Source organism: Streptopelia decaocto (genome assembly GCF_964273445.1).
Source record: "Streptopelia decaocto genome assembly, chromosome: 18".
Taxonomy (NCBI): Eukaryota; Metazoa; Chordata; class Aves; order Columbiformes; family Columbidae; genus Streptopelia; species Streptopelia decaocto.
In genome coordinates, this window is record NC_138673.1 from 4,936,804 (window position 1) to 4,964,508 (window position 27,705).

General features: G+C 43.1%; 1 protein-coding gene across 8 annotated transcripts in view; it reads left to right on the forward strand.

Annotated features, from left to right (window-relative positions):
* CUX1 (cut like homeobox 1) overlaps positions 1 to 27,705 on the forward strand; it is a 262,345-nt gene that overhangs the window by 186,226 nt on the left and 48,414 nt on the right. For 4 of the 8 annotated variants that reach the window (XM_082068458.1, XM_082068459.1, XM_082068460.1 and 1 more), the window contains exons 13-20: positions 1,537 to 1,585; positions 2,591 to 2,687; positions 3,785 to 4,456; positions 5,391 to 5,456; positions 6,795 to 6,896; positions 9,086 to 9,912; positions 11,348 to 11,513; positions 12,161 to 12,217. In XM_082068458.1, coding sequence (XP_081924584.1) covers positions 1,537 to 1,585; positions 2,591 to 2,687; positions 3,785 to 4,456; positions 5,391 to 5,456; positions 6,795 to 6,896; positions 9,086 to 9,912; positions 11,348 to 11,513; positions 12,161 to 12,217 — 2,036 coding nt within the window. The remainder of the gene's footprint in view (positions 1 to 1,536; positions 1,586 to 2,590; positions 2,688 to 3,784; positions 4,457 to 5,390; positions 5,457 to 6,794; positions 6,897 to 9,085; positions 9,913 to 11,347; positions 11,514 to 12,160; positions 12,218 to 27,705) is intronic. The other 4 variants (XM_082068461.1, XM_082068462.1, XM_082068463.1 and 1 more) reach the window with 4 other exon arrangements.

Genomic DNA, 27,705 nt, shown 5'->3' on the forward strand with positions numbered 1-27,705 from the left:
GAGCAAACATGCCTGTCATGTCCATGTAATGTCAGGATCTCCAAGAACTTGAGCCATTAATGCACAATCTCTCTCCTTGACTGGCCTGGGGTCTGCACACCTGGATGGTCCAGGGGTTCAATAATAGCAGAAAAGAGGCTTTTCTGCATGTGAGTGAGCGGTTGTGCCCACGTAAAGCCGAGTCTTAACAGCATTATTATATACGCTTGTGTATTGGATGATGGCTCTACCCTATGGCGAATTCTGCTGGCAAGAGGGGTTGCCCGGTGATGCTGTGTGACAAAACCGATGGCCAAAATGTATTTATTAATTATTATGTTTCTAGGAGTGCCTGGCAGAATTAAGGCGATGAGAACACACAGATGCGAAACACACAAATTTGTGTCTCAGAATGACTTTTTTTTTCTTTTTGCCTGGATTTCTGTGACTTTGTGTGATCTCTAATGAGTCACTGAGGCCACTGATTTCCAAAGTGCCACTTTGGACATGTAGATTTATAGGGGAGCTGGATGCCACGTGCTCTGCAGCACTTGGCAAGTGCTGGGTGCCCGGCCGGCTCCTCCTGGCATCCACAAACAGGCCCTACGTGTCCATACCGCCCTTCTGCCTTTTTTGCCTCCATTTCCACATTTAATACGTGGCCAAACATATTCTCCCTGCCTCACGAAGCTCCTGCTGCTTTATACATGAAAAAAGCCGTATAAACACTATCTATATCTGTTTATGTATTTTTCTTCAAATGAATGTCGTCTTTGTACAATGAGAAGCTGAAATCATTTATTGCTTCGGTCTGTGGAACTTAATGTCCTGCCTGCAGCTGGCCTATTTAAAAAAATTTATAAGACAAAGCATAGTAATATGTTTGGATTCCTGTAAGATTCTCGTTTGCCAGACGATACAACTCTTAACTGAAAGACTTTGAAGGGAGATGTCCTTCGACCGCGCACTATTTATTTTAAATATTGACAAGGAGACTTCTCTTAATGTACTTATAAATATTTGGATCTTTCATATTTCTTAAGAAATACTGTGCCATTGTGTCTTCCCTTTGCCATAGAACGAGGGGTTATTAAAATGAAAAACTGCCTTTTAGCCTGTAGTGTCTTGGTTGGGAAGATTATTTGTGCATATTTGCCTTGATATGTGAGCTGGTGTATATTATATAAAGCACTGTAACTGTGGTGGTGATTCTCCTGTTTTGTTGCCTTGCTACAACTTTTTCATTCCCTTCAAGCTTCACAGATAAATTTATATCGCTTCTGACAGCTTAAAATGTTATATCCTTATTAACCTTTAAATTTACGCTTTAAACTGGCCTGGTGGGATTGCATATGGAATGATTTAGATGACGCTTGAGAAAATTTTCTTATCCAATAACTAGTTGGAATAGTTATTCTATATTCATTATGAGGCTGTGTTACTGCAAGGGAAGTTGTTATCACTTGTGTTGCTGCCGAGTAGGAGATGATAATGCTCATTAGTGCACTTGTTATGAAAAGAAGAAATAGAGAATAATTTCTTTTCTGCCTTCCACAGTATATTGAAATCCATGGAGTTTGCACCATCTGAAAGCTCTGGTGCGCAGGTACTGAATCTACTTTTGTTTTCTTAATTACTTCAGCAGTTCGGTTAATTAATACAGATTTTTGTCTTGCAATTTGTCGGTGTTGGCATGGAGAATTTCCTGGTGATGGTGAGACATATGGGTTGGTCATTGTTTTCTTATGTAAAAAGCTGAACTGAACATTTTTTGCCTATTAATGTGAGTGGTCAAGGACAAAGAATTATGTTCCAGCTGTGCTGAGGTGCATAACCCTAATGTTGGGGAGTTGGGTCTTTTAAAGACAGCAGAGCCACTGTATAGCCACGCTGAGATTTGCATGTTTCTGGTACTGACAGGGGGCTGAGCAAGGATTTTAGCATTTTTAAGTCTTTGTTAGCCTTGAAAATAATGTTCACAAAAGAAAACAAACTATTAAGTACTGAGAAAGCAGGAGAAAGCTCTGCTATTCCAGCAAATTAATCTTACTTAAGTTTGAAGGTTATGAATTCAGTTTCTGCTTCTGAAATCTGAACTGAATATCAATACACTGGGGTTAATTTTCAATAGGTTTTATTAATAATCAAGGGTTAGATATGTAGTGGAAAGTAAATGGCAGGTTTCTGTGACCGATCTGATTTTTGAACAAACTGTTTATGCTAAAACGCAGCATTTCAAGGGGATGCTTAAGTCAGTTGACCTAGAAGAAATAGTATGATTTTAACTCCTATTTTAATTGGATTCAAACAAGTCTACAGCTTTTAAATTGAGAACCATTTTAAAATAAGGAGGATTAAGAAAATGTTCCATTACACATTTCAAAATAATGCAGAATTGCTGAATGATTTTAATGAAAACTAAACGGTGAATCTCTTCTGTGGCTCACATAGAAGCACCGAGCGATTCCTGCAAATATACGCGCGGTGAACCCCCCCGCTGCGTTCAGAGCAGAGAGGAGCGCTTGTTCTTTTCTTCTGAACCCCCTTTTTAGCGCCTGAGCGAGACTCTTGCTGCCTTTAGAAACAAACCTCCCGCTTTGATTTTCTGTAGGATGCGTCTAAACCGCTGGAGGTGCTGCTGCTGGAGAAGAACCGCTCCTTGCAGTCCGAGAACGCCACGCTGCGTATCACTAATAGTGACCTGAGTGGTAGGTTGACGCGATTTTTGGCTCTTCTGATTTGTTTGCTGTCTGGTGAAGGGAGGGAGGGCTGAGTGAGAGGTGAACGGCTGAGCTAATGCATGGCACAAAGATGACGAGGCAACAGGAGCACGGAATAACGCTTGATTTCTGCAGTTTGTAGGCTGGATAATAAAATAAACCTTGGAGACCTGAGTCTTTAAAGGTTAGGAAGGAGAGGCATTACAAGATGTACCAGGTGGTAGCGTTTGAGGCTGTCTTCTGTTTTGGGAACAAATTCATCCGTGGCACCAGAAGTCTCTTGCCCCACACACAACGTGACGCAAAATGTTTGCATGTAGAACACAATAATCTTCCTGTCTGATACACTTAGATGTTCTACCAGCAGGTCAGCTTGGAAAAGCAAAATTCTATTCAGCAAAGCGTGTTTGCCGTTTAGTTTTCCTAATGTGGGCTTTTTTACATCTCGTGTGCACATTTTTTAAATGGCAAGTTATGGAATTTCCACGTACTTGAATGCGTATGGTTTTTGCAGCTGGAAGAAAGTTAAAAGTTGCCACTGGCCCTGGGATTACTGAATTCTGAAGCGTTTTATGACTTTAACTGAGTGAACTTGGTGCATCCACCTAATGGGGATTCCTTTATTCAAATTGGTTGGTTCCAAAATGTAAATGTTTGCTGCATTTGGGTTCAGTCAGGTCCAATGAGTGATGTCTTGAATGAGACAACAGAGACTTTGTGTCTGTAACTGCGTTTATTTTAAATGTGTAACTGCACTTCATGTAATTGTTCTAGTTTTAATGTTTGTAAGGGGGATTCTCCAGGCTGCAACATACAAGAAAGGTGCAAACATGAAATGCATGTTGTTTGTTTTGGGGGCCTTGTTTGGCTTATTAAAATTTCAATTATGGAAACAAAAATTAAAAAATAAAAAAAAAGAAAACCAAAACCAAAACCAAACAAAAAAATCCCACCACCACTTCATTGGCCCTTGTAAATCTGCACTTTTTTCCCTTTGCGGGGCAAACTTTGCATTTTTTTTTTAATCTTGGTTTTTTTCCCCTCTTTGATCCCCCATAATGCATTATGTTTGACCTTCCTTGTAGGGTCAGCCAGGAGAAAAGGGAAAGACCAGCCTGAGAGTCAGCGTCCTGCAACCTTGCCGGCCTCCCCTCCTTCTCAGTTGCTCCGCAACGCGGGGGAGCAGGCTTCCAATACTAATGGTACACACCAGTTCTCACCAACGGGTTTAAGTCAAGACTTTTTCAGCTCATCCCTGGCGAGCCCCAGCTTACCCCTGGCCTCCACAGGAAAATTTGCACTAAACTCTCTCCTCCAGCGCCAGCTAATGCAGTCCTTCTACTCCAAGGCAATGCAGGAAGCAGGAAGCACAAGCATGATTTTTTCAACAGGTCCTTACAGCACAAACTCCATATCTTCCCAAAGTCCGTTACAACAAAGCCCGGACGTAAATGGCATGGCCCCGTCTCCCAGCCAGTCAGAAAGTGCTGGGAGCATCTCCGAAGGCGAGGAGATAGACACGGCCGAAATCGCGCGTCAGGTGAAAGAGCAGTTGATCAAGCACAATATTGGACAGCGGATATTTGGACATTATGTGTTGGGACTGTCGCAAGGGTCTGTGAGCGAGATACTGGCCCGGCCAAAGCCATGGAATAAACTGACTGTGAGAGGCAAGGAGCCATTTCATAAGATGAAGCAGTTCCTCTCGGACGAGCAGAACATCTTGGCTCTTCGCAGCATCCAGGGTAGACAAAGAGGTAAGCGCTCGCCGGCCCAAGGTCTTGCCCTGTTTTCCTGTTAGTTACAATATTAAAAATCGGAAGCTTCCCCGCGCGGGGCCGTTTGTGCGTTGCTGCTGTTTCCACCTGAATCAGGTGTCAGGTACAGCAAGTGCGGCTTTCTAACTCGACTCCTCAGTGCTTGAGCTGGTTAGGATCTTTGCTACTGCTTTTTTTAGCTGCTGCCTTGCGTTTGTCAGCAGGAGCAAGCGGCGGGGACGCTCACATCCCTCACTGCCCAACAGCTCCGTGCCGGAGCTAAATACAGAGTGAAAAGGGTCGGTAGCTACTAAGGGTATCAGCCCTCAGAAATGCCTGAAAATTTTAATTTGGGGTTGTTTATTGAGACCTGACTGTTGGTGTGTCTTGTGTGATTTTTTCTTTTGGACAAAATACCATAGGTGATGCATGAGATGAGTAGTTAAAAAACAATCCTAATTTAAAGCAGCTTTGCATACTTAAGGCAGTGATTTTAAGAAATAACATGCATTTCGTAGTGACTCACATTAAGCGAAGACTGAGATTTACATTTAGAGAAACTGAAAAGTAATTTGTTTACAGTCAAGCAATATTGGAAAGGGCAGGCAGGATTTTCCTACATTTTGTTAGTCGAAAGCGCACACTGTTAGATTTATAATCTGCTCTTCCTTTTGATGATTGTACTTGAGGGGATTATCTGCCCATCTTTAACCTCTTCGTTTTTGGTATCTCTAGACATTTATTTATATCTGTCTAATCTCCTTTCCGAACGTAGCTGTAATCTTTATTAACAAATCAGCCAGCCTCGCTTCTTCCAAAGTAGCCAGCTCCTGCAGCGCTCAGGCAGAGCTCGAGGGGACGAGGACAGGCTCCTCACGTCACACAGCAACCACCCCCTGATTGTTTTGTTCTTACCAAACTTGTTTTTCAACAGAGAATCCAGGCCAGAACCTGAACAGACTATTTCAGGAAGTACCGAAACGAAGAAATGGGTCTGAAGGTACGTCACAGGCAGGTGTTTTTCTTTGCGGTCGATCCCTAGGAAGTGGAGTGTGCTTTTAGATGTGTGTTTTCCGTAAAACTGTGCAGTTTGATTCTGGCCTGGAATCTGATAGAAAAACAGACAGTAAGTATAAAACAAACCATGGGTTAGACGAGCACTTTGCTTTTCCTAATTCTGCTGCTGCTGTACTAACGTAACCCTGTTTGGATACTTTTTCCGCTCCCAATCTCACTGCGTGTGCAGATAAAAAGAGGAAAGCGATAAAAGTGGCTTTATAAAATCATCAGATCGATTGAAATGCTCTCTTTGCTATTTTTGTGATTTTGGGGGGAGAAAGTTGCACAATGACAACATCAATCGCAATCTGCTTCTGCTCTAGATTTACTTCTTCTCCTGGGGCTTACGTTGACAAATACACTTTAATAAGTCGTTAAATTAGTGTGATGCTTATTCAGTGTAGTGCATGAAAAAAGTAACAAGATAAGGGAACATCAGATCCATAAATTATCACTGAGCAGGAAGTACGAACATTTTTCTTGCTTATAGATTAGTTGCAGAATTTGTCTTTTAGCAAGACAAGAGAAAGAAGTAGAAACAAAAGCAGGTACCCTGGCACTCTGTAGTTATTGTGACTCTAGTCAGAAATGGAGTAGCTCACAAATTATAATCTCACCATGAAAAATGCAGTTAAGTGCGGTAGCATTCACAGTCATAGTTTTCCCTCATTTTCTTCCCTTTAGTGGTTAAAAAAGCCAAAACAAAACCAAAGCAAACAAGCAAGTAATAGCTCTTAGCTGGAGAGTACTTCACGTGGTATCTCCATTTAAATGACTGTTTCTCTCACCTCTGGAAAGTTAAAAATTAATTTCATCTGGTTACTTTTTATTTCTGTTTTGGGCTGAGTGTATACTCGTCGTACTTTGCCTCGCAGCTGATGCTATTTTTAAGTTGATTTCTGATCTTATGTTTTTAGCTTGCTTCCTTTTCCCTCTGGTTCTTTTCCCTTCTGTTTCCTCCCTCCCCCCCCGCAACACAAAAAAAAAAGGACAAATAGACCTGTATCTGTTATCCTGGAAATGGATTATATGACCACCTAGTTCTGATTATGTCAGTGTTCTCGTCATTCCAGTGTAGCTAGCGGGCAGGCTTTTGCACAACAGTGATACTGTTCTGTTATTACATTAAGTGTGTTCTTAGCGTTGTAAATGTTGGGAAAAGTCCTATGTAACCTGTCGGCAGGTTGTGCTGGCGGTATATCAGTATGTACTGTCTGTCTGTGTGTTAAAAAACAAACAAAAGTCTTCCCAGTGTCATTAGTTTTGTTTTCTTCTCCAGGTAATATAACCACGAGAATCCGAAGCACAGAGACTGGCTCTGATGAAGCCATCAAATCCATTCTCGAACAAGCCAAAAGGGAGCTGCAAGTACAGAAAACAGGTACGGGCTCATTTCATCTCTTGCTCCTTCTATTTCAGAATGCAATTAAAACAATTACCATGAGCTTTCTGGTCAGTTAATTATATTCTTAAAACCTTACTGTAGATTTGAGGAGGTTTGGTGGTTGGTTGGTTGGTTTTTTGTAATTTGGTGGGGTTGTTTGTGTCTATAAGACACGCCACGTTAGGGTGACACGTGTCCCGCTTTGGTGGGGGTCTCAGCGCTCTGCCCCAGTCCCGGGGGAGCGATACTGTGAGATTTCTCAACGCCTTTTTCCACGTGCAAGCTCTGTCTCCTTTACACCCCCAGACCTGCCGGCATTCCCTGCAAACCCTTTCTTCTCCCGGTTCGCTCCTTGGAAAGGGAACAGCTCCTGCTTTCTCTTCTCTGACTCAGGCCCCAGGGGCTCAGCTTTCTGAGATGGATTCGTTGGGGTGAAGGTCACGATCTAACCAGCAATTACCAGTCCCATAGTACCATCGTACTGCGGGCAGCATGTATTGGAATTATAATACAGGCAGACTCAGTTCTAACTCTTATATGGCTTTCTTTTTGGTTACAGAATAGAGTCAGTGAAAGAACTGGCAAATCCAAAAAGTCATTTCCTTTCCCAAAAACATCTTAGCCTGAGATAAGTTTAATTTCTCATTGTATGCTGGCATGTAGTTAATATTTCTGTCTACTCCGTAGCCCTCCCAAGTTTAAAAGAGTTTCCAGTGCTGCTGAAGGGCTAATGCTGAAGTAGAAAGTACTGTGCAATACTTCTGTTTCCTTTTTAAAATTAAATACTCTTGTACAGTTTTGCATGGTTGTCTTTTAAATGAAAACTAAACTAATGTCATGGCAAGAAAGACTAGTTAATATATTATATAAACAATATGACCTTATACAAGTGATAATCACATAGAGAAAAACATGGACTGTGTGCAGGAAAGAGCAAGCACATTGTTCAGTAGCGTGTTTATCTGAGAAACTCGGACTTGCTTTCAAATATTAATTCAGCCTCAAAACTCCCTATGGAGCTGGGAGATAAACAGCAGAGATGGTCCCTCTGTCTTTTTTCCCTTTTTTTACATGTATTTTATAGTGCGTGACAGGAAGGAATGCAGGGAGGCAAATTCAGAAGTGTTTTCAGTTGAGGCATAATATGACTAGAATAATACGCAGCATGTTTCAAATCTTACTTTACTTTGAGGCCACTTCTTGCAGTGTGTGGGTTCCCCATTCCTACATAGTGCTTCGCTTTCCCCATGCTGTATAGAGCACCTTCCACAGGAATTGCTTTTCAAGCACTGGGGACCTCGATGGAGACTTAACTTATCAATAAATAGAAACAGAGCCCATTGCAAAAACCCCCTGGCCCTGCAGAGCTAATTGCGCACCCACGTTCCGGTGTCTGCTCATCCCCGATTGCTGCAGCGCAGCCGCACAGGTCCTGGTTCAGCACTGAAATGCTGCGTTTAGGTGTTCTCGCCTCTCACAGCGCCCGTGGCTCCATTCTGGGGATTCAGACAAGGCAGAGAGCGATGGGCAGGGGTCATCCTGACCTCTGTGGAGCTGTTTATTTCGGTGGTTGGGACCATGGAAGCAGAAAACAGGAAGCAGGAGCGTATTTAGCTTGTCAGATGAAATAATGAAGTCTCTCACTAATGTTCTTGCTCTGTTGTAATGTGTGTGTTGTATTTCTGGAGTTAAAAGGACTCACCTTATTTATATTGTAAGAGGGTATTAATAGTCTGTCCAGGTGACTGCAGCTGTTTTCAGGTTGGGGTGTGTGTTACAATTCATTCGTGGAGATAAAACTGAAAGATTAAATAACTCTGTATACAGAACTATAAAATATTGGCCACTTGGGGGTGGGGGAGGAAGAGGCGAAGGCTTGATTTTCAAAGGCATTTATTTGAAAGCTTTTACAATGGTGGAAAACATACAAGTTGGCCTAGACTCGTACAGTTGCGTCTGTGCCTGCAAACGTCCAGCACTTTGGCAACTCTAAAAGTTTTCCAGGGAGAACTTTGGAAATCTCACCTTATTTTGAAAAGTGTAAATCTTTGCTTAGCGCAAGCTCCTCTCTCCCATCCAGAAATGTATTGCAGCCCTTTCTGTGACAGGGAAATGTTTACAGTAGCACGTGTTGAATATAAAGCATATTCCTCTGTTGCATTTAGTCTTTTGGTTGTTTTTCATAGCTGAGCCGGCTCAGCCGCCTTCTGCATCTAGCAGTGGCAATTCTGATGATGCTATTCGATCCATTCTGCAACAAGCCCGACGTGAAATGGAGGCACAGCAGGCTGCCCTTGAACCTGCCTTAAAAACACCACCTCTATCTCAAGCTGACATTTCTATCCTGTCCCCCAAACTAGTATCTACACCTGCAATGTCTTCGGTTTCCAGCTATTCTCCTTTGGCCGTATCCCTGAAGAAACATTCATCTGTCACTGATTCCAGTATCTCTGCATTGCAGAACCTCTCTGGGCTCAAAAAGGAGCCTCAGGAGGCAGCTGTTTTAGAGCTCCATGGAATAAGTGATTCTGCCCAGGGTATGTTGAGGCATGTTAAAAATGAGTTGGGACGCGGTGGCGTTTGGAAGGACCATTGGTGGAATACTGTGCAGCACGAGAGAAGAAATACGGCTCTTCCCGAAGATGTAAAAGTTGAGGAAGCCAGTGGTGGAAAAGAAAAGGTCAGCAATCAGACTAGGCCAGATCGTAGCCAGCTCCAAGGACCATCTTCTTCAGAGTATTGGAAAGAGTGGCCAAACGCTGAATCTCCGTACTCGCAGAGTTCTGAATTGAGCGTGACTGGGGCGAGTCGCAGTGAGACGCCACAAAATAGCCCCCTCCCTTCATCCCCTATCGTGTCTTTGTCAAAGCCATCCAAACCCTCCGTTCCGCCACTGACACCCGAGCAGTATGAGATTTATATGTACCAGGAGGTGGATACGATAGAGCTAACGCGGCAGGTCAAAGAAAAGCTAGCAAAGAATGGCATCTGCCAAAGGATCTTTGGGGAAAAGGTAAAGAACCGGTTCTCTCTTGTTACACCAGCATCGCGAACGCGCGCTGTGCTCCTCGCCTTGGTGCGGAGCTCGGTTTAACGGAGGGGGATATGCCACGTATGTCTTACGGAACAATGTTTTTCCTGCGTATGTTAAGTATTTAAAAACTAATCTCGCAAAAGAAAGCATTAGTTTTCCTGTACTTTGTGAATTGCGTAGGTTTTTATACAAAGATCGGCTTCAGCCACTCCTAAGTAGAAATGGGGCCCCCGAGTTTAGAAACACAAAGCTGAAGCAAACGTTATTGAGACTCAGTATTTCATGCTTAATGTAATGAATTCATGGAATATTTGAGTAATACCATCGTCATGACTGGAGAGTCTTAAATTTGTTATAAGTGAAGATTATAGACACAAGAGCATTTTTCCTTCTCTTTTTTTTAATATCTGGAAATGCGCACAAGGGTATTTGAACAAACACACGGAAAATCCCCCACCTCTCCTTACTCTTAAGTCAGGAATTCGCAGTCATTTGGTGTATCTGGTGCTTGGTATCTCAGTGTGCTTTGAGACGGTTTTAAGCAATGTTTGGTTACAGATACGCAATGCACGATAAGAAGTTCTCACGTTGTGGGCACTAAGCGTTGAACACGTGGGATTTTTGGGGGGGTCCCCAAGCACCAGAACACACTTCCCAGGCTGTAAGAAGTGGTGGACATGTGGTGTTTCTTCTTCCTATAAAGAGTTGAATCAATATAATAGTATAATAGGAGCTGGCATTGCACTATTACCTTTTTACTAAGATGTAAAATGAAAAGCCTGACCTCTTGGGGTCATTAAAGATCCCGTGGCAGCTTTCATTATGTATAATTTTTAACCCCTGTACCTGTGCTGAATTCCAGGCGAGTAATTGCGTTCTTCCTGTCTGAAATTCCCCCTTTGCTGCAGTCGGCTGGGTTCTTAAATATTTACTTATGTGGAGCAGCCGCTGCTACAGGTGAAAACACACATCGTTATAATTCATACCAAGAAAAAATCAACCCAATATAGGCCTAGTCTCAAAAGTCCCAATTATTTTTGTTTGAGAACAAAATACGTGCCAATCATTGCCTGTTTTATCTGCCTGTGTGTGCCTGGACTCCGTGTTTCTCCTGTTAGAACTGATGAAACTATTTGACACAAAATATGAAAAGTATGCAAATCTCGCACCATCCCTCTCCCGTTTGAGCTGCTGTTCTGTTTCTGCAGGAATAAAAACATGCTCTAAAAGGAAACCACAGCAGGAGAAAAGCATTTCCATCAATTACCTACAGATGTCATTTTGCAGTTTTACTAATTGTCCATATAAAAACAATTTGAGCGCTGTAGCAGTGAAAGAGACCAAAGTGACTTAAATTCCTCCCCCCTTCCACATCAAATGTGTTAACGTGCCGTTCTTGGTTGCTTCACTTCAGGTATTGGGGCTGTCCCAAGGAAGTGTCAGTGACATGCTCTCCAGGCCAAAGCCATGGAGTAAATTGACCCAAAAAGGCCGAGAACCATTTATTCGTATGCAGCTCTGGTTGAATGGTGAGCTGGGACAGTGTGTCCTGCCTGCACAAGGGCAGCAACAAGGACAAGGTAATTAAAATTCCACTATGTTGTTTGAGTTGAGGAGGAGGACATTTTTTTTTCTTATTTTTGTTCTTATTTTGTTTTAATTTGCAGTAAGCGAGACTCGCGCCCGGTGCTAATCCAGGCGCGCTGGCCGTGGCCGCGTCCACCCCGGCGGCCCAGCCGGTCCCTAGGGGGGACGTGCTGGGAATGTTAATGACCAAAGCACTCGTTTATGCGTAATTGATAAGCAGCAGTTACCAAGTTCCTAATTAGGCCGATATTACCTAGGCGTGAATACGATCCGCAATTCAAAAAATTTTGGCCAAAGAGCCGGAAAAATCTCATGTGCCGTTTTCTAGGGCCGCATAGGGGATTTTTATTGTTCCTAGGAGAATATCGATTGCTTTCTCAGGTGAGCTAGAACTAAGCTTTAGAAGGGGAATGCTGTGTTGCAATTACGCTTTTATTGTGGCTCTCTCTTCCCCTAAAGCCTATTGATACAGAAAGGCCAGACTAGAGCCTGGCCTCGCTGATACCTTATAATACCGCTGACCGAAACGAGCAGCGTGCCCCTGCCCAGGTTTGCTGTTTGTTGAGCCTGCTTACTGTGTAGTTTGTGGTTTGGCATCTCCTTTTATTGTTCCCTGATTTTCCTCTCCTCTCTTGTCTAGTCCTTCACTCTGTGACATCATTACAGGATTCCCTACAGCAGGGATGTGCGAGCTCAGGTAATCAGCTGGTTTCAATGATTTGCTCTGAAATGATTCTCTGTGCTTTTGTTACGTTTCTTTTGCTTTGATGCCGAGAGGTTTCTTGCGTTTTGTTGTATCATACAGAAGACCCTTCAGGTTTTTTTACTAACACAGTTAATTCCTCGTTCTCTCCTTGTTGCTATGGCAGATGTAGGGAGTACACGTATTTAGCTGCATGTATTAGGTAAAGAGACTGTCTGATCTAAGAGATCATTGGCTCTGTAGGGGTTTTTTTGCCATAGTTCAGCTTATCAACTTGACATGTGACAATGGCTGTAAAACAAGCCTTTCGTTTGTAATGTGATCTACATACTCCGGCTGCCTTGCTCGGTGGCACATTTTTCTCTTCCCCGCTTTCATTTGCACAAAATCCGCTTTGTTAATTTGAAGGTGAGGAAAAGACCACGTTACGTCTTCCTTTTTCAAGCTTCGTTAAATATAGGTATAAAAGCAGGTGCAGCAAAGACGAGCAGCAAAAGAAGGGAATTGCTAAAGGTTTTATAAGATGGCCCCAGTGCAGGGAGGAGGCTGGAACAGAACAGCTGTGTTCCTGCTGTTAGATACCAAACTCTGCCCACAGAGACTTGTTACCAATGATCTGCTTAACTGACGTCAACCACTCAGGCTGTTCTGTACTCCAGAAAAATACTGGTGCCCTGTACTCCCGTACTGGAGAATAATTGCATTTCAGGACACAGGAAGGATGGGTTATGGTCTCCCACCTTTCTGCCGGTCTCAAACACTCTCCTTTTCTGCAGCTTGCTGGGTTGATTCTGAATATCCCAACCAAACTGCTTTTTCTCACTCTGGTGGGAAACTATTTTGCATTCTAAAAGATTTTACTGGGAGAAAATCCGTGGTGATGCTCAGTCCACGTTTTTCTTGAGCAGAACAGTTGAAAATAAATAGATAAAAGCAAAAAATTATAATGCCCCTGGTAAAACAAGCCATGAACACAAAAACCGAAATGGGAATAAATGATTTGCAATCATAGGGCTATTGTTTCTTATAGCCCAGCATTTAGCAAACATGGAAATGTTCTATACTGTTCCTTAAAAGCCTACCATTGACTACTTTTTCGTAGCATTAATACTATGCAAGAGTAACTGTTACAGTTATAAATGCCTAAGACAGCATGGAAAATATGAGCAATTAATTGTAGCCATTTTAAGAGGAATTTGAAATCAGAGGAGCTGGGAAAAGGCTGCATTGTTATTGCTAATCATCATATTTATGACTAACTGTAATTACACAAGATTGAAAGACAAGCCCATGGTATTAAAATGAGACCACCTCGTGGATCCCCGGGGGGGTCGCTGGGAGTGAATTTCCTTCGGGAAGTTCAGGTTCACTGCCGCGATATTTTGTTCCCCTCCCACATTCCCAATCTCGTCTGTCAGTTCCTGCCCTTGAGCTCATGTTTTGTGAGGCGACACGTTCCTATCAGCTAATAAAATCAGATTATTGATGATCACCCTCCTTCTTAAAGCAGAATTACAGATGAGGAAAAGGGCTTTTGCTCTTTTCGTCCTCCTTTCCGATGAGTTAAAATAAAATCGTCGTACAAGATGTTCTTTTCTTGGTGCCTTTCCCTTCGTAAAGGAGTGAGGAAGGTTGTGACACCGCGCAGAACAAAAGAGCAAAACCAAGTTATTTGAATGAGGAAGGGCAGCTTGGTAATTTGATTTTATTAGCAGCTGTTCTGTAATTAAAAGTGCAGCAAACAGTTTGGAAAAGGTAATAATAATAATAATGCGTTTGTGAAAGATCCTCCACTCCAGTTTTCCAGTCTTCCGAGCCATTTCGCAGGGAAATCGGGACAGAAAAGGTTGTGTATTTGTAATTTTGAAACAGAAATTAAACACAACTTTGAAACGAGAAGAGGTCCGGAGCCTTTTCCATGTAACGTAATTGGCTTGGAACTTGTTGAATGCATGAAGGGAAAGAAGTGAAATTAAACTAATACATTCAGTGGCTCCTGAGTGCTTTGCCAAGAAGGTCTTCAGTGTACAGAGTGTCAACACGCATAGCAGCGTCTCCAGCTTTTATTAGCTGTGAGTATTTTCATTACCGTTTGGCTCTATCAAACTAGCAAGATTTTCTGGATTTCTGACCCAGTTAGTTACACTTCTAGATCATAAGGTTTTGATTAACACCTCATTCATGAAAATCTGCTCTTTTGTCCGGTAGTTTTCCATTGCCACACGTGGGCAGATGGACCCATCAGTCTTCAGATGTGGGAATTAATTTATAAGCGCTTTTTTTTTTTGAGATAGCGAAGAGAAGCCAGGTTGGTTTTGCTTCTTTGAAAACTACATGTATGAATTATAAAAAAGTCTGTACCAAAATTATAACCATATATATATATATTTGTATTTTCTGCTTTCATCGAGGTTTTGGTGATTTTGTGCAAGTTTCAGTGAACGTGTTTGACACTAAAATGGTGTCTGTACCCCAGGTGGTCAAAAATAGTATCACTGTGCCTTTTCTAACATTTTTTTCCTATGTATTTCTTTCCACCTAAATGCTCTAATGCCCTTGGGTAAATCTGCCTTTTTAATGATTTATGTGTCAAAAGCACGGACCAAATCACATGGAAAAAAAAAGTTGAATTAGTGTCACCCAACTGCATCAGCATTTTTTCATGATGAATTTGGCCCTTATTTTAGTTGCATTGCTGATGATCAGAGCTGGGCTGGGTTTGGACAGTAGCCATGTGCCAGAAGAAGGTTTATGTGCTGGGATGTTTTTCTGAATGCTTGTACTGTATATAGCCCCTACGAGTTTGTTTTATTTTGGGGTCTCATGTCTTTACTGAGCATCCATATGACATTAAGACAAAGTTTCTTTTTTGGTGCTGATTTTGTAGCTACTCCCAGGAAAGCTGGATTTTTATTCACTTTTGTATTATCATCTGTGAAGGACTTATACTCTCTATATACTGCATTAAAGACTTGCAAATACTCAGTGGGAAAAAGACGTGCCTTTTTGGTATGTGTTTCTGTAAGGGTCGTCTTATGACCTAATGTGGAAATCTTCATTTGCCGATACAGCTGCGGGTGATCTCAGGGGATTTTGAATTTCCCTTTTGTTTGTCTTCCTTTCTGGGTATCATCCATCATTCCTAACCTCATGCTGCTTAGCAATAGTAACACTCATGGGACTTGAAGAAAGGATTATAGCAGCATAAAATGGGGAGCTAATTAGAGCTTGTTTCAAAATCAGGATCTAGCTTGAGATAATTGCATATTATCTGGTGATTTAAAAACCCAAGATCTACTGTATTTAGATCAACTAAAATATGCATAAAAGCTTTATTTTCAAAATAAAACATTTGTAACAAGAGGGAGATTACTTCTTATCATCCCTGGGGAAAAAAAGAATCGGAGTGCGATCTATGGTTTACTGTACTTATGATATTAGCAGACATATTGTGGAATCATGACAAACCCAGGCTATCCATTTTACTTTTATTTATGTAATCTATATTCCTGTAGTATTTTTCAGTACAGAAGCTGCTGAGTGGGCAGGTAGTTAACTCTGTACTGGGTAGATCTTCCCTTTTTGCTGATAATAGAAGGATGCTGTCCCATTGAGTGCGTTGAGAGAACCAAAGTGGGGAGAGAAGAGTGGATTTCAGCTCACAGTTCGTATTTGGGGTCGCCATCCTCATGTGCTATGGGGAAGAGCTCACTGGGCACGTGGTGGAGCTGGAGAAGCTCTGACCCCCCACCCATTTGAGATCTTCCCAAATTTAAGCTATTTCTTTATTGTTGAATTGAAAAGGAGATACAGATTTTTTCGCAGTCATTTGCTGGCATTCCAAGTTAATAGAACTGCGCATTTGTAGTTAATGTAGTCTGTAAAACGGAAGACAAGGGAGATGATGTGGCTTTTAATAGCTGAGTAGTTGGACTGCAAGAATTCCTTGTGTTTCTGTTGAGTTTGACACCCAATCTTCGAGTCCTTGCATTTGATTAAGAGCGTTGTCTCCTTTTGTGCTGGTTGCAAATACATTTTTAAAGTTTGGAGCTGAACGACTAAGTCTGTCAGACAGTGATCTTCACGCTGACGCGTATTGGTGAGGTTTCCACATTCTTTCTGTGTGGCTTGAGATCGTGGCTCTGAAGCAGTTGGCCGTGGCTGTCTTGATTTCCAACCATAGGATATCAGTTGGCTCCTCGTAAGGGCAGCTGTTGTAGTCTGTCTGTAATGCGTGTGATCATATTCTGTGCCATTTCCCTGACATTTGGACCATGAAACCCTTCCTGGCAGCCTTTCTGGTATCAATAAAGCTGGGAGAATCGCTGTCGAGGCACCTTACTGGGACCTAGGAATGCAGCGTGAAGCCTGTGTTTCCAGTTAGTTCTTAATATAACGTTGGCTATCGTTGCTGGCCATCATCTGGTCGCTTCTGCTTCTTGCCTCTCCAGGCTGTCCTGCATGGCCATAGTCCTTCATCCACCTGCAATGCTGCGCAAAGAGTATTTGCAGAGAAATTCCCATCCTAGATGGATTCTTTTCTGTCCATTGAACCACTCAGTGATTAAACTTGCAGAAGATGACTCCGTCCTCATAGCTTTCCTGTTACAAAAGTGCTAAAGTAAAGTATATAATCATAGAGTGAATACTTTTCTAGTCAGATACTCCTTGCGTCTGAGTAACAATGAGAAAACACCAACACACTTCTCATGATAACACAGCGAAGAGGAGGCGCATGCTGGATTCTGAAGGGAAATTTAGTCACTCTGAAGTGTGGGTTTGAGTTTGTAGCGTTTGTTTTGGAGAAGTTACCCAGTCAAGTTGAAGCTGTGTTGTATTTCTGTGGTTAATTTGGGAATGTGGGTCCTTTACGGTGACTCCCCTTCGGTGTGTGTGACAGGATCTCCAAGCAGGGAGCTTTGCAGCAGCATTTTGCCTCATTCTCAAAGTCTTAGTTTTAAAAAACTAAATTTAATGAATTAATAACATTTTTAAGCTGCAAGAAAAAAGAAACTTTCCAGGCTGTTATTGTTGCTGTGCTTCTCAGGTAGATTAGAAGAGTTTCAGTTAGCGTAACAGTTGGTAGAAGGTGGATGTAGTTTGTGAATACCTGATTCCTCTGTAACTTCAGCATCAATGTGACGTCCTTGCACTCTGTTCAGGCCTTCTTTAAAAGAAACCGTGGCCGTTGAATATTAGAGTTCTGTAAATTCCACCGTTCATCATTTCTTTACTTATAATTTCATTTCATTAATTACCAGCATCTTCTTTTCCCTCTGCTTGCGCGTTTAGAGATGAGCGGCCTCCTTTGGGGAGGGGAGCCCCGCGTTACCTCCCCTCCCCGCTTGCAGGCCAGCTGCTAACCACAGAGGAGCTGGGTGGAGAACCATGAGCTGATACGTTAGAAAACCGAATATAAAAATAACTGGAGCAGCACTGAAAGGCGAGCGAGGCCGTCGCAGTCGTGCGGCAGGCCGGGCAGCTCGGGGGTGACAACCGCGATCTGTCCCCCATGGGCTGGCAGCTGCAGAAGAGGTCGGAAAGGCCCTTGTCTGAAGGGAGCAGATATTGTTTCTCTGTTGGCAATAGGAGGCTCTGGCAGCTGGCAGAGGTTCCCCTTGGTCTTCTGGTCGCTTGTGGGAAAAGGAGGGGGCTGCAGGTCCGGCCCCGTGGCCGCCAGCGGTGGGGTGGCCATGGCCATGGTGGCCCCGGCCCTCTCCAGGCAATGGCTCAGCCGCCGCTCAGCAAATGACAAAATGCTCCTTCAGTGATGAAAATCACCTCGCTTTCAATTCAAAGAACAGATAATGGGCTATTTTTCTCCCAAAATACCGAAGAAAAGGTGTGCTAGCGCCCAGTGCGCGGGTTGTTATTCCCGTCTTATGATGGGGATGGAGCTACGAGGCAGCCGGCTTCTCCACCAAGTGGAAATAAACAGTGCGTTAGACTCTGACAACAAAATCCTCTTCTGATTATAGCGTTGTGTGTTACTTGACAGCAAATCATTCGCAAGAAGAAAAAAAAAAAAAAAACAGAAAATTACTGGTAATTAATATCTTCAGAGTTACCTTCTAGCCTGTCCTTTGCATTAAGGTGCAAGAAAAACTGATGAATTTCTCTCACCTGATTTGATGGATATTGGAGGGTTTTAAATTTGCCAGCAGCCATCCAGGGAAACAGCGAATTAAATAATCCAGTGATTATTTTAAATCTGATGAAAAGCACAACTTGCATCGAAAACAAAGCAAAGCGGACTTGAGATCAAATATAAATAACAACGAAAATAGAAAAATATCAAGTTAATAAGGCTAATGGAAGGAGAAAATATAATGACAAGAAGAAATTAAAAATAGGCCTGATAGTACGTGTCCCATGTTAATACTTGTCAGGAGGTCGGGATGGGGCAGCGGTGGAGCTGCCCCCGACTCCTCTGCCTGGTTCAACACAGGGCAAATACACTTGTATTTTTATGTTCCTTTCTCTCTTTTACCCCACTGGAACTTGGGCCCTAAAAATAGTGTGAGTTTGCACTGGCAGATGTTTCATTTGTCCTTTACAAGAGGACCAAACTTAGCCTCTCATTTGGCACCTAAATAAAGCAGCTTAACTGCCTTTATGGGAACTTTGCAATTACTGTCTATTGAAGTTGCAACATTTTGTTGTGTTTGATGGGGAAGGGTATTATGTAAGCAACACCAGCACCTAGAAAGCCAACAGACCTTGAAGAAGAGAGGATGAACAAGAATGAGCCCAACTGGTTTGGTTTGGGGTTTTTGGTTTGGGTTTTTTTTCCCTTCTTCTGATCTGAGGCAAGCGGGTTTTTTTCTAATGAAGGTTTCATTAAAAAAAAAGAAAGGCAAAAGTAACTTGGAAATGCTCAGAGAGCTGTCTATTGTAAAGGTAAAATAAAATCTAATAAAAGGACAGCAATGGTTTCTCTAATTTTCAGAGGAAAATCTGCACAGAATGCCTGAAGCTGGGTTAGCAGTGGGACTCCCCAGGGGCAACAGAAAGATGTTATAATCAATTACCACATCATAACACTGATGTATGATAATTACTGAGTGTTCCTCCTGAGATAGTGCAGCATTTGGCTGGGATGCGGCTCTTTCATGGTCCACTGCCTGATTAATATGCAAATAATAGGCTGATTGCATGATGAATGCAGAAAATGAGTTCGCTGATAACGTGAGCACCGAAGCGGGAAGATGATAAATTACTTTTACTGACTGTCCTACATTAAGTACCCTTTCTCAACAATTTTATCACAAATTAAGTAAAGCAGTATGGAGAGATTATGAGGATGTGTAAAATAATGTACCTTAATAGCTTTTATAATATTGTTGCGTACAATGTAAATGTCATTTTGTTCCAGTACTTTAGCCAGTACTCCTCCCAAAGAGAAACGTGTTTAGTAGAGCGATGTGCAGGGTCACTCTTCTTCAACTCTTTTCCTCTATGTTAGATGGGGCAGGACGGCAGTCGTTAGCTCAGATCCATCCCATATGTACCTTGCCCGTTGCAAATGAATGTCCGCTTTGTTTAGTGAGGGAGATATATTAGATAGATTTCAATGCAGTGCACACGTGCATTCTGCTTCCTACTCTCATCTGAAGCAGACAAGAGGTTAAAATCGCAGAGGAGGATCTAGAAATGCCTTCACGCTCAGGCTTAGGACAGAGGACGACGAACAGCCATAAACATGGTAACGTGTTGGTCTCTGATCACAAGGTCAGCAAGTCAACAAAGTCACCATAAACTGCAGCAGAACCTCGAAAAGCTCTAATTCTGTTTTCCAAAAGGTATTGTGCACGCGTTTATTTTGATTATACTAAAAATATAACTGTGAGGTTGCGGCATCTTGATTGATTGCTTTCATGACATATTTGTTTTAATATTCAGAAAATCCCTAATAAAGCTTCTGCACACAAGCTGTTTTAATAATAAGGTTATTGGAAATATTTTCCAACAGTTATTTCTAAATATTGACTTCTGACTAAGTTACAGAAACACAGCAAAATCTGAATATTAAATAGAGATTAGCAGAGTGGAGCAATGTCTTTTAAAGCAGACATGATTTTGCCATTAATCACCCAATTTAGAATACGATTTGTTTTTAGAAAGGGTTTTTTAGTTGTTTAACGGTGATATGTACTCAAAGACCCTACTTTAGGCTGTGTGGAGCAGGTCGGCATGCGAGGAGGTTCTCCCCATGTGCTTGCTGTGTGTTCACCTCTTGTGTAGCCATCCCCTGATGGCCAGTGGGGCTGGGAAAGGATTTGGGGCTGTTGCCCTGACCTGACCACCGCTCTGCTGTTTCCAAGTGTCTCTACATCCAGCTAAAACAATTCTCAAGTTCTTTCTTTTTTTTTCTTTAATTCATTGTAAAATAGCACTTAAAATCATGGCTACATAGGCTTTGTGCTTCCCCGCAGGCCGTTTCAAAAGTGTCCCTTAATGAGAGGTTTATCAGGCGGTGTGTTTGTCTCAGGGGCTGGTGTGTCTGTTCCAAAGTCTGATGGATCTCAGAACTTTTCATTTTAATTGATGAACTCCAGTCGCATCTTTCTGCCCAAGATTCTGGACATGCTGGGTGTTCAGACCACCCTTCGTAGTGACCTGTGCTCCCATCCCAGCCCACCCTGCAGCAAACAGCCAAGTACCAGAGTCCTAACTGAGCAGAAACGTGGTGATTTGAGTTTGTGCACCTTACAGTCATCCAGCTCTCTGCAAAATGCTCAACTGTTCCTCCTTCACCAGTACCAGGATTTGCATTCCCACATCTGGGAGCAACGTGGTGCATATATTGGGCAGAAGAGAACTTTTTGGCTGTTGAGGTGTTTTGCATCAGTGGGGTGCAACACGCCTCTCGGAGAGCGATAAAGCACTTGCTGATACAAGATGTGCACTGGAGGGATGTGTGTTCACCAGACAGGGCATTCGGTGATACCTTCCTGCAGCGGCCAGAGGAAGAGGGCTGAGACCCAAGTGATGGTGCTGGCATTTTGCACATGGCAAAGGCTTTGGAAAAGGCAGGTGCTGGGAGGAAGATCTGACCCGATCCAGGCTCTGGAGCTGAACACAGCGGTCCCCTGGCCTTGGTTCCTCACCAGGGAACAGGCAGGGATCACACAGCAGCCAGACATGCTCATAAAGTTGGCTGGGTGGCCCTGGGCGCAGGGTGTTCTTCAGTTGTCATTCTGCAAGCAACATTTAACTCACAAGGCTGCACTTTCCTCATTATGCTAATGCTGGGACTGGCATAAAAAACCAATCCTTTTGCTAATGGGCTTGCACTGCAGATGAGATCAGGAAAGAGATCCAGACTCCTGTTCTGAATCCCTTCCACCCGTGTGTGTCGCAGGTGTATGGCAGCAGGTGGCTGTTTTTCAAATCTGGTTCGCAGATTTGGGTCCCCCAAGCACTTGGGACAGCACGATTTGGCTTCAGTGTCAGGCAAAAATGGAGATAAAGGATGGTGCCAGGACAGGAATACCTTAAACTGATGTTGGAGCTGGTTCTCGGTGATGAAGTTGCAGTCTTAAGGTGGGTTTGGGCACAGCAGTGGGATTTCAAAGGCTGGCTGAGGCATTGCTGGTTGCGCATTCATTGCCTAATTTCTCCAAGTACCTTTAACTGTCCAGTGTAATTCTTTAACAATACTCAGAAGCAGGTATTTTTCAAGTACTTCTAATGTTTACCTTCATCATTGAGATAGTTTTATGTGCTCCTGTCATTTAACGCCTATGCAGAATGAGGACCTTTATTTTTAGCATTGCCCCAGTAATTGCAGAGTTAAGCAAAGCTGGTTTCCTCCCCGTTCGGCGCAGACACACGCACATCCACACGCTTTCCTAAAGGGCTTTTCTTTTGATCCCTCCCCACCATCCGCATAACGTTTCCCTCTGAGCCAAGACCCAAAATAACATTTTCCCCAAAGTTATAACATTTGCAAAACAAACAAACAAAATCTCCACGGTCATAGTGGAAATCTGCACTCGTAACTATAGCAGGCGTTTGCAACTACAACTGCACGTACCTACATACTTTACATCATTATACGTGCACACTGTAGGGAGGTTTGTGTACTCCCCACATATAACTGTGGGAGTTTATAACTATAGGGAGGATCATATTTTCATAAGCCACATTAATTTGCAAGCTGTGAATAGGCAAGGTTTGCTCACTTAAAGTAAATCCACCAAAACCACTACCTGCGAGAAAGCGTTCAGCTTTCACGGGTATTTTCTTTTAATTAGTCAGAAGAAGGATGTGTTGCAGTGCTGTTCCCACAAATCCCCGTCAGATTTATTACACGGTTTAAACTTGCATTCCACCACTGTTAGTGATGAAAGTTGTTACGGTGTTCAGAAGATCCTGCAACGATGGACCTTGCTAAAGGTAAAATTAGATACAAGGTTGGTGAAGAAAAAAATCTATCTCTGAAATTTGCAGACCCTGGGAAACAAAATAACGTGTTTGTCCTGAGGATGTTGCTGCTGATGGGCTGCATGATGGGGTCCTGATTCTCAGGCCAGCACACCCTGCTGTCCTGGTTTTGTTAAAAACAAGTTTCTCTTTCAGTGAATTTTGCCTGTCAGCTAAAGCCTTCATATTAACTGCATTTTCCTGGAGAACCAGACCCATGTTTTGGTAAACATAGCAATGGAATGCAAACTTATTGATAAGCAGGGATGGACATCTGGCGAGAGGGGCGACGAGAAACAAGTGACCAAGAAACTGACCAACTGTGTATAACATTCCATTCACGTGAATACTTCATATGAAAGTGGGAGATCACAAGGATCTCGTCCCTTCTGCTTATGGCCGACGTTAGGACAGGATCTTGCTGGTTGTCCCTGAGAACTGAGGCCTAGTGAGAGACTGAATCCAGCTCCGCTTGGCTGCAGAGTCCAGTCCAGGACTTTGGGTGCCGGCCCTGCAGTTGCTGAGACTTTCAAGATTGGTTTTGTATATTTTGTATTATTTTCTCTATTCTTATTAGTAGCATTAGTAAAACATCTTTAATTTTTCCAACTCTCTTCTCTCTGTTCTTCTTTTCCTCCTGATCGCCTGTCCTTAGTGGGAAGGGGGGAGAGGGAGGGGGATGTGGGGGGGGAGAGGGGGTTAACAATACATCTGCCAGGGTTTTATTGTCACCCCCCAATCTTAACCCTCGACACCTGGGTTTTAGTCTAGAAATTGCATAGAATGGGCAGCCTGATCATCAGGGGAAAGCAGCAACTAATCCAGTCCCAGTATGAGACACTTTGATCTCAGGCAACCTGCCAGGTCCGTTGTTGTCCATTAACTCGTCTGCACAAGGAGGTAAACGCAGGCCCTGAAATAGCAAATGCTCTTTTAAGAGGTTGTGGAGAAATCTCCTGTCCACGTTTGTCTGCTTTCATCTTCCCGGCTCATTTGCCGTAAAGGGAAGGAGCAGAGCTGGGGATGCTCTGCTGGGCGCAGGACGTGATCATTCTCGCTGTTCCTCCATGAGGAACTTTGACTGGTTTGGCATAGACCCGAAGCCCGAGCTTTGGACATTACGGGAAGTGGTGCATCAAACCAAGCGCCGCTTAAATCATGTTTGGGTTCTTGTCGGAATGTCACAGAGTACCCTGTCATTTTGTTTTAGCAACTTGTCCTTCCAAATGCGCAGTTCGCCTTATGGCATGCCAGCAGTAAAAATGTCACTTACAATAATTACTTTTTGGTGAAAATGCTTGCTGACTTCCTACCTTCAAGCTGTTTTTTACACAGTGGGGAGATAATAAGAAATGACTTTATCCTGACTGCTCAAATGAACACTAAATGGAATTTAGGTTATTATTACTGCAGATAGAGGACTGTGTATTGAAATTTAAATAGTGGATCAGATAAAATACAGAGATTTGTCTCTGAAAATTATAGTGGATCTGCTTTTTTTCAATCCACTTCGCTCTGAAACTTAAGGCAGCTGTTGTCTGCCTGCTGTCTTTAGAATATAATATTTTTCATAATCCTTTTAGAGGCCCCTGAATACCTTCTGTGCTTTGCATGGTCTTCCCCGTCTTCTCCATATTCTATACCTGGTTCCCCGTGAGTCCTTTTCCAGCTTATTAGCTAAGCTTGTGTTAGGACCAAAGGTTGGGCAGTTGATTTTCCCTGCGGTTCCTGAGCTGCACCAGTACAGAATGCTCCTTACGGACACTGGGAGGAAAGCTCGGGGTGTTGAGCTCGTGTTTTGCGAATTCAGATGCTCTCGTTCAAATCTATGCCCCGAACTTTCGATTTACAAGTGGACATAAGGTCAGTTCGCTGCCATGGCTGTAGGAGCCGAGGCAGGGTCTGAGCAAAAGCAGCAAACCTGCAGCTCTCGAAACGTGCACAAGAAATTAAACAGGAGGAATCTGCCCGCGCTGGCAGATCTCAGCGTGATGCCTCTGGGACCGGTGAAAACGCATCCGCGTCTCACCACCGCTCCGTCATTGAGATACCCCTGTTGAGGGGGATGCACCCGGGACTGGCGTCAGGTCATGTAGACATCTGTGGTTCTCTGGGAGGTTGTAGCAGGCGTCACCTGCGAGTCTTTGCATCTGAGGTGTCCTGAGCTTGGAGAGGAGGATCCAGCTGAAGCGTTGGTGCATCTCAGCTACACTGTGCTTTTGACTGGAGGGCCGCGTTAGATTACTCCCTGCGGTTGGAAGAGTTCCAGTACATCATGAAAATGGTCCTTGTTGACCAGTGCCCTGCAGTTTCGCAGAATGTAATTAAATGTCCATGCAGCCGAGCTGGTGACCCTCAAGAGTGCTGCGGGAGGGCAGCCCAGGGCAGCCTGTGGTTCTGCCACATTACCGTGGCAGAACACAATCAGACCTCGTAAAGTGTCAGGCTGATAGTGTGTTGGGGGAAGTGTTTTCAGGTAATTTGCAGCCCACCAGCAGGATAATCATAGTCCAAAACGTTCTACAGCCAGTGTTCAAGTAATTCAGAACCTGGGATCCAGCATTGGGAACCTGACCCCAGTGTGGGGGTGGGAAATCTTGGAGTTGGAAAAGAATAAGAAAATCCAATATTAAGTTCATGAACACCGCTATAACCAGTGGACTGAAACTGGAACTATCTTTTCAGGCTTCCTCACGTTTTCCAGAACGCTGTCACGATAGGAGCTATGGGGAACGTGTAGAGGATGGATGGGACCATGTTTGGGCTTCATCCATTGCGCTAAGGAGTGCAAGACCACGAAAGATTGTGTGTGTTCATGTAACTAAGGCCAGGTCAATTTGTTATGGTTCTCAACCAGTTTTGTGAAGTGCTCACACAGGCCCTGGTTGACTTTGACTTTGTTTCCATTTGTTTATGTATCTTCATGTAGATTATGCATCCCTCTCTAGTATTACAGTAGGAAAAACAGAACTGGGGAATTTTGTGACTCAAGAATAAGGACCACGTGCTCTGCCAGGAGTGCCGCATTCCCCAGTACGGCTCCCTGGCTGCATCAGATGTGTTTGGCTTTATGTAGACAGATCTACCTTCCCTGGATGGCCGTAGCTCTCTCCTACTTCATCTCATCAATGTGAAGCAGCCACTGTTGGTGTTTCTGTTGTCTTCATGTTTTCACAGTGAATGGTGGCCAGTTGCACTTGCCAAATATTTCAACTTGATGGCCCATTGCTGCAGGCATCACTTCCTAGCGCTTGATTTGCACTTGATTATCATTTGCTATGCTGCACATTTGAATGTGCTTTTAACGGTTGGAAGTGGTGGGTCGACACCGAGTACCCACCTGTCCTGGTTTTGTTAAAAACAAGTTTCTCTTTCAGTGAATTTTGCCTGTCGGCTAAAGCCTTCATATTAACTGCATTTTCCTGGAGAACCAGACACATGTTTTGGTAAACCTAGCAATGGAATGCAAACTTAATGATAAGCATGGATGAACATCTGGCGAGAGGGGCGACGAGAAACAAGTGACTAAGAAACTGACCAACTGTGTATAACATTCAATTCACGTGAATACTTCATATAAAAGTGGGAGATCACAAGGATCTCATCCCTTTTCCTTATGGCCGACGTTAGGACAGGATCTTGCTGGTTGTCCCTGAGAACTGAGGCCTAGTGAGAGACTGAATCCAGCTCCGCTTGGCTGCAGAGTCTAATCCAGGACTTCAGGTGCCGGCTCTGCAGTTGCTGAGACTTTCAAGATTGGTTTTGTATATTTTGTATTATTTTCTCTATTCTTATTAGTAGCATTAGTAAAACATCTTTAATTTTTTCCAACTCTCTTCTCTCTGTTCTTCTTTCCCTCCCGATCGCCTGTCCTGAGTGGGAAGGGGGGAGAGGGAGGGGGAAAAGGGAGAAGTGGGGGGGAGAGGGGGTTAACAATACATCTGCCAGGGTTTGATTGTCACCCCGCAATCTTAACCCTCGACACCACCAAACCGCTCCATCACCCACCTGCTCAGCAGGACAGGGCAAGGAGAAAATAGGATGGGAATAGAACCACGTGGGTCAAGATGAAGGCAGTTTTAACAAAGCAGAAGTCACACGCTGAAGCAAAGGAGAAGATTTTGGGCTTTTGCTTCATGTTTTTAAAGGGGATGCAGGCTGTTGGAAAGCAAAACGCAACACTGCTTTGGTATAGCGAAGTTTAGCTGGGAGTTATTAAAGTAACTTCATCAATGAATAGTGGCTCTGGGGTTTGCAGGTTGTGCGTGGTGGGATACCCACAGCCTGCTGGAATGCGGGTTTACACTCATATTGACAAAATTATCTCTTCCTCACTAAATACAAACACGTAAACCTTCTGTGAACATTACTTAGGCACTCGTAAAAAGCTGGATCGCTCTTAAATTGGTGCTATTTTTCGCTGAAGTCTGGGTTAAAAAAGCAGAGCATGGTTTAAAGAAATAAGCTTTTAATGTCTTATTTTCATTGGAAATGTTGAATTGCTGCTTCTGAAATCTTAATGTGTAGTTTTCAGATGTCCTGAGTTTGTTTCTTTGTCCTGTGAGGAACTTGAGCGAAATGAATACAGACAAATTATTTCATAAAACCTGTGAAATGGCTGTGGATTGACAGTTAAATCTGTAATAGTGAATACATTCCATTTTCCCCTTTGTTCTGTCAGCAGTCACTTGTGCTCTAAATGTCTATTTAATTTTTAAAGTAGATTAACTGGAAATGTTTGTATTATTTGATTATTGAATTGAATTTTCCAAATAATGGATCTTTTCCTCAAATATTTGTGTGATCTTTAAAATGTTTCTCCATAAGGGAAAAATGCTAAAAATGAATGGGGAACATATTTAGAGTTATTTGTAGTATATGCACATAATGCCTCGTCTGAAGTCGCTATACACTTGCCTTTTGTTGGGGGGGGAAACAGGCAGTTTGTCATCTGTACTGCCTTCCAAAATTAGATTCAGATAATCCTACCCTTTTGAGTAAATAAACACCAGATTGGTCTTAAAAATGAAATTCGAGTAAGCTCTTGATATGTG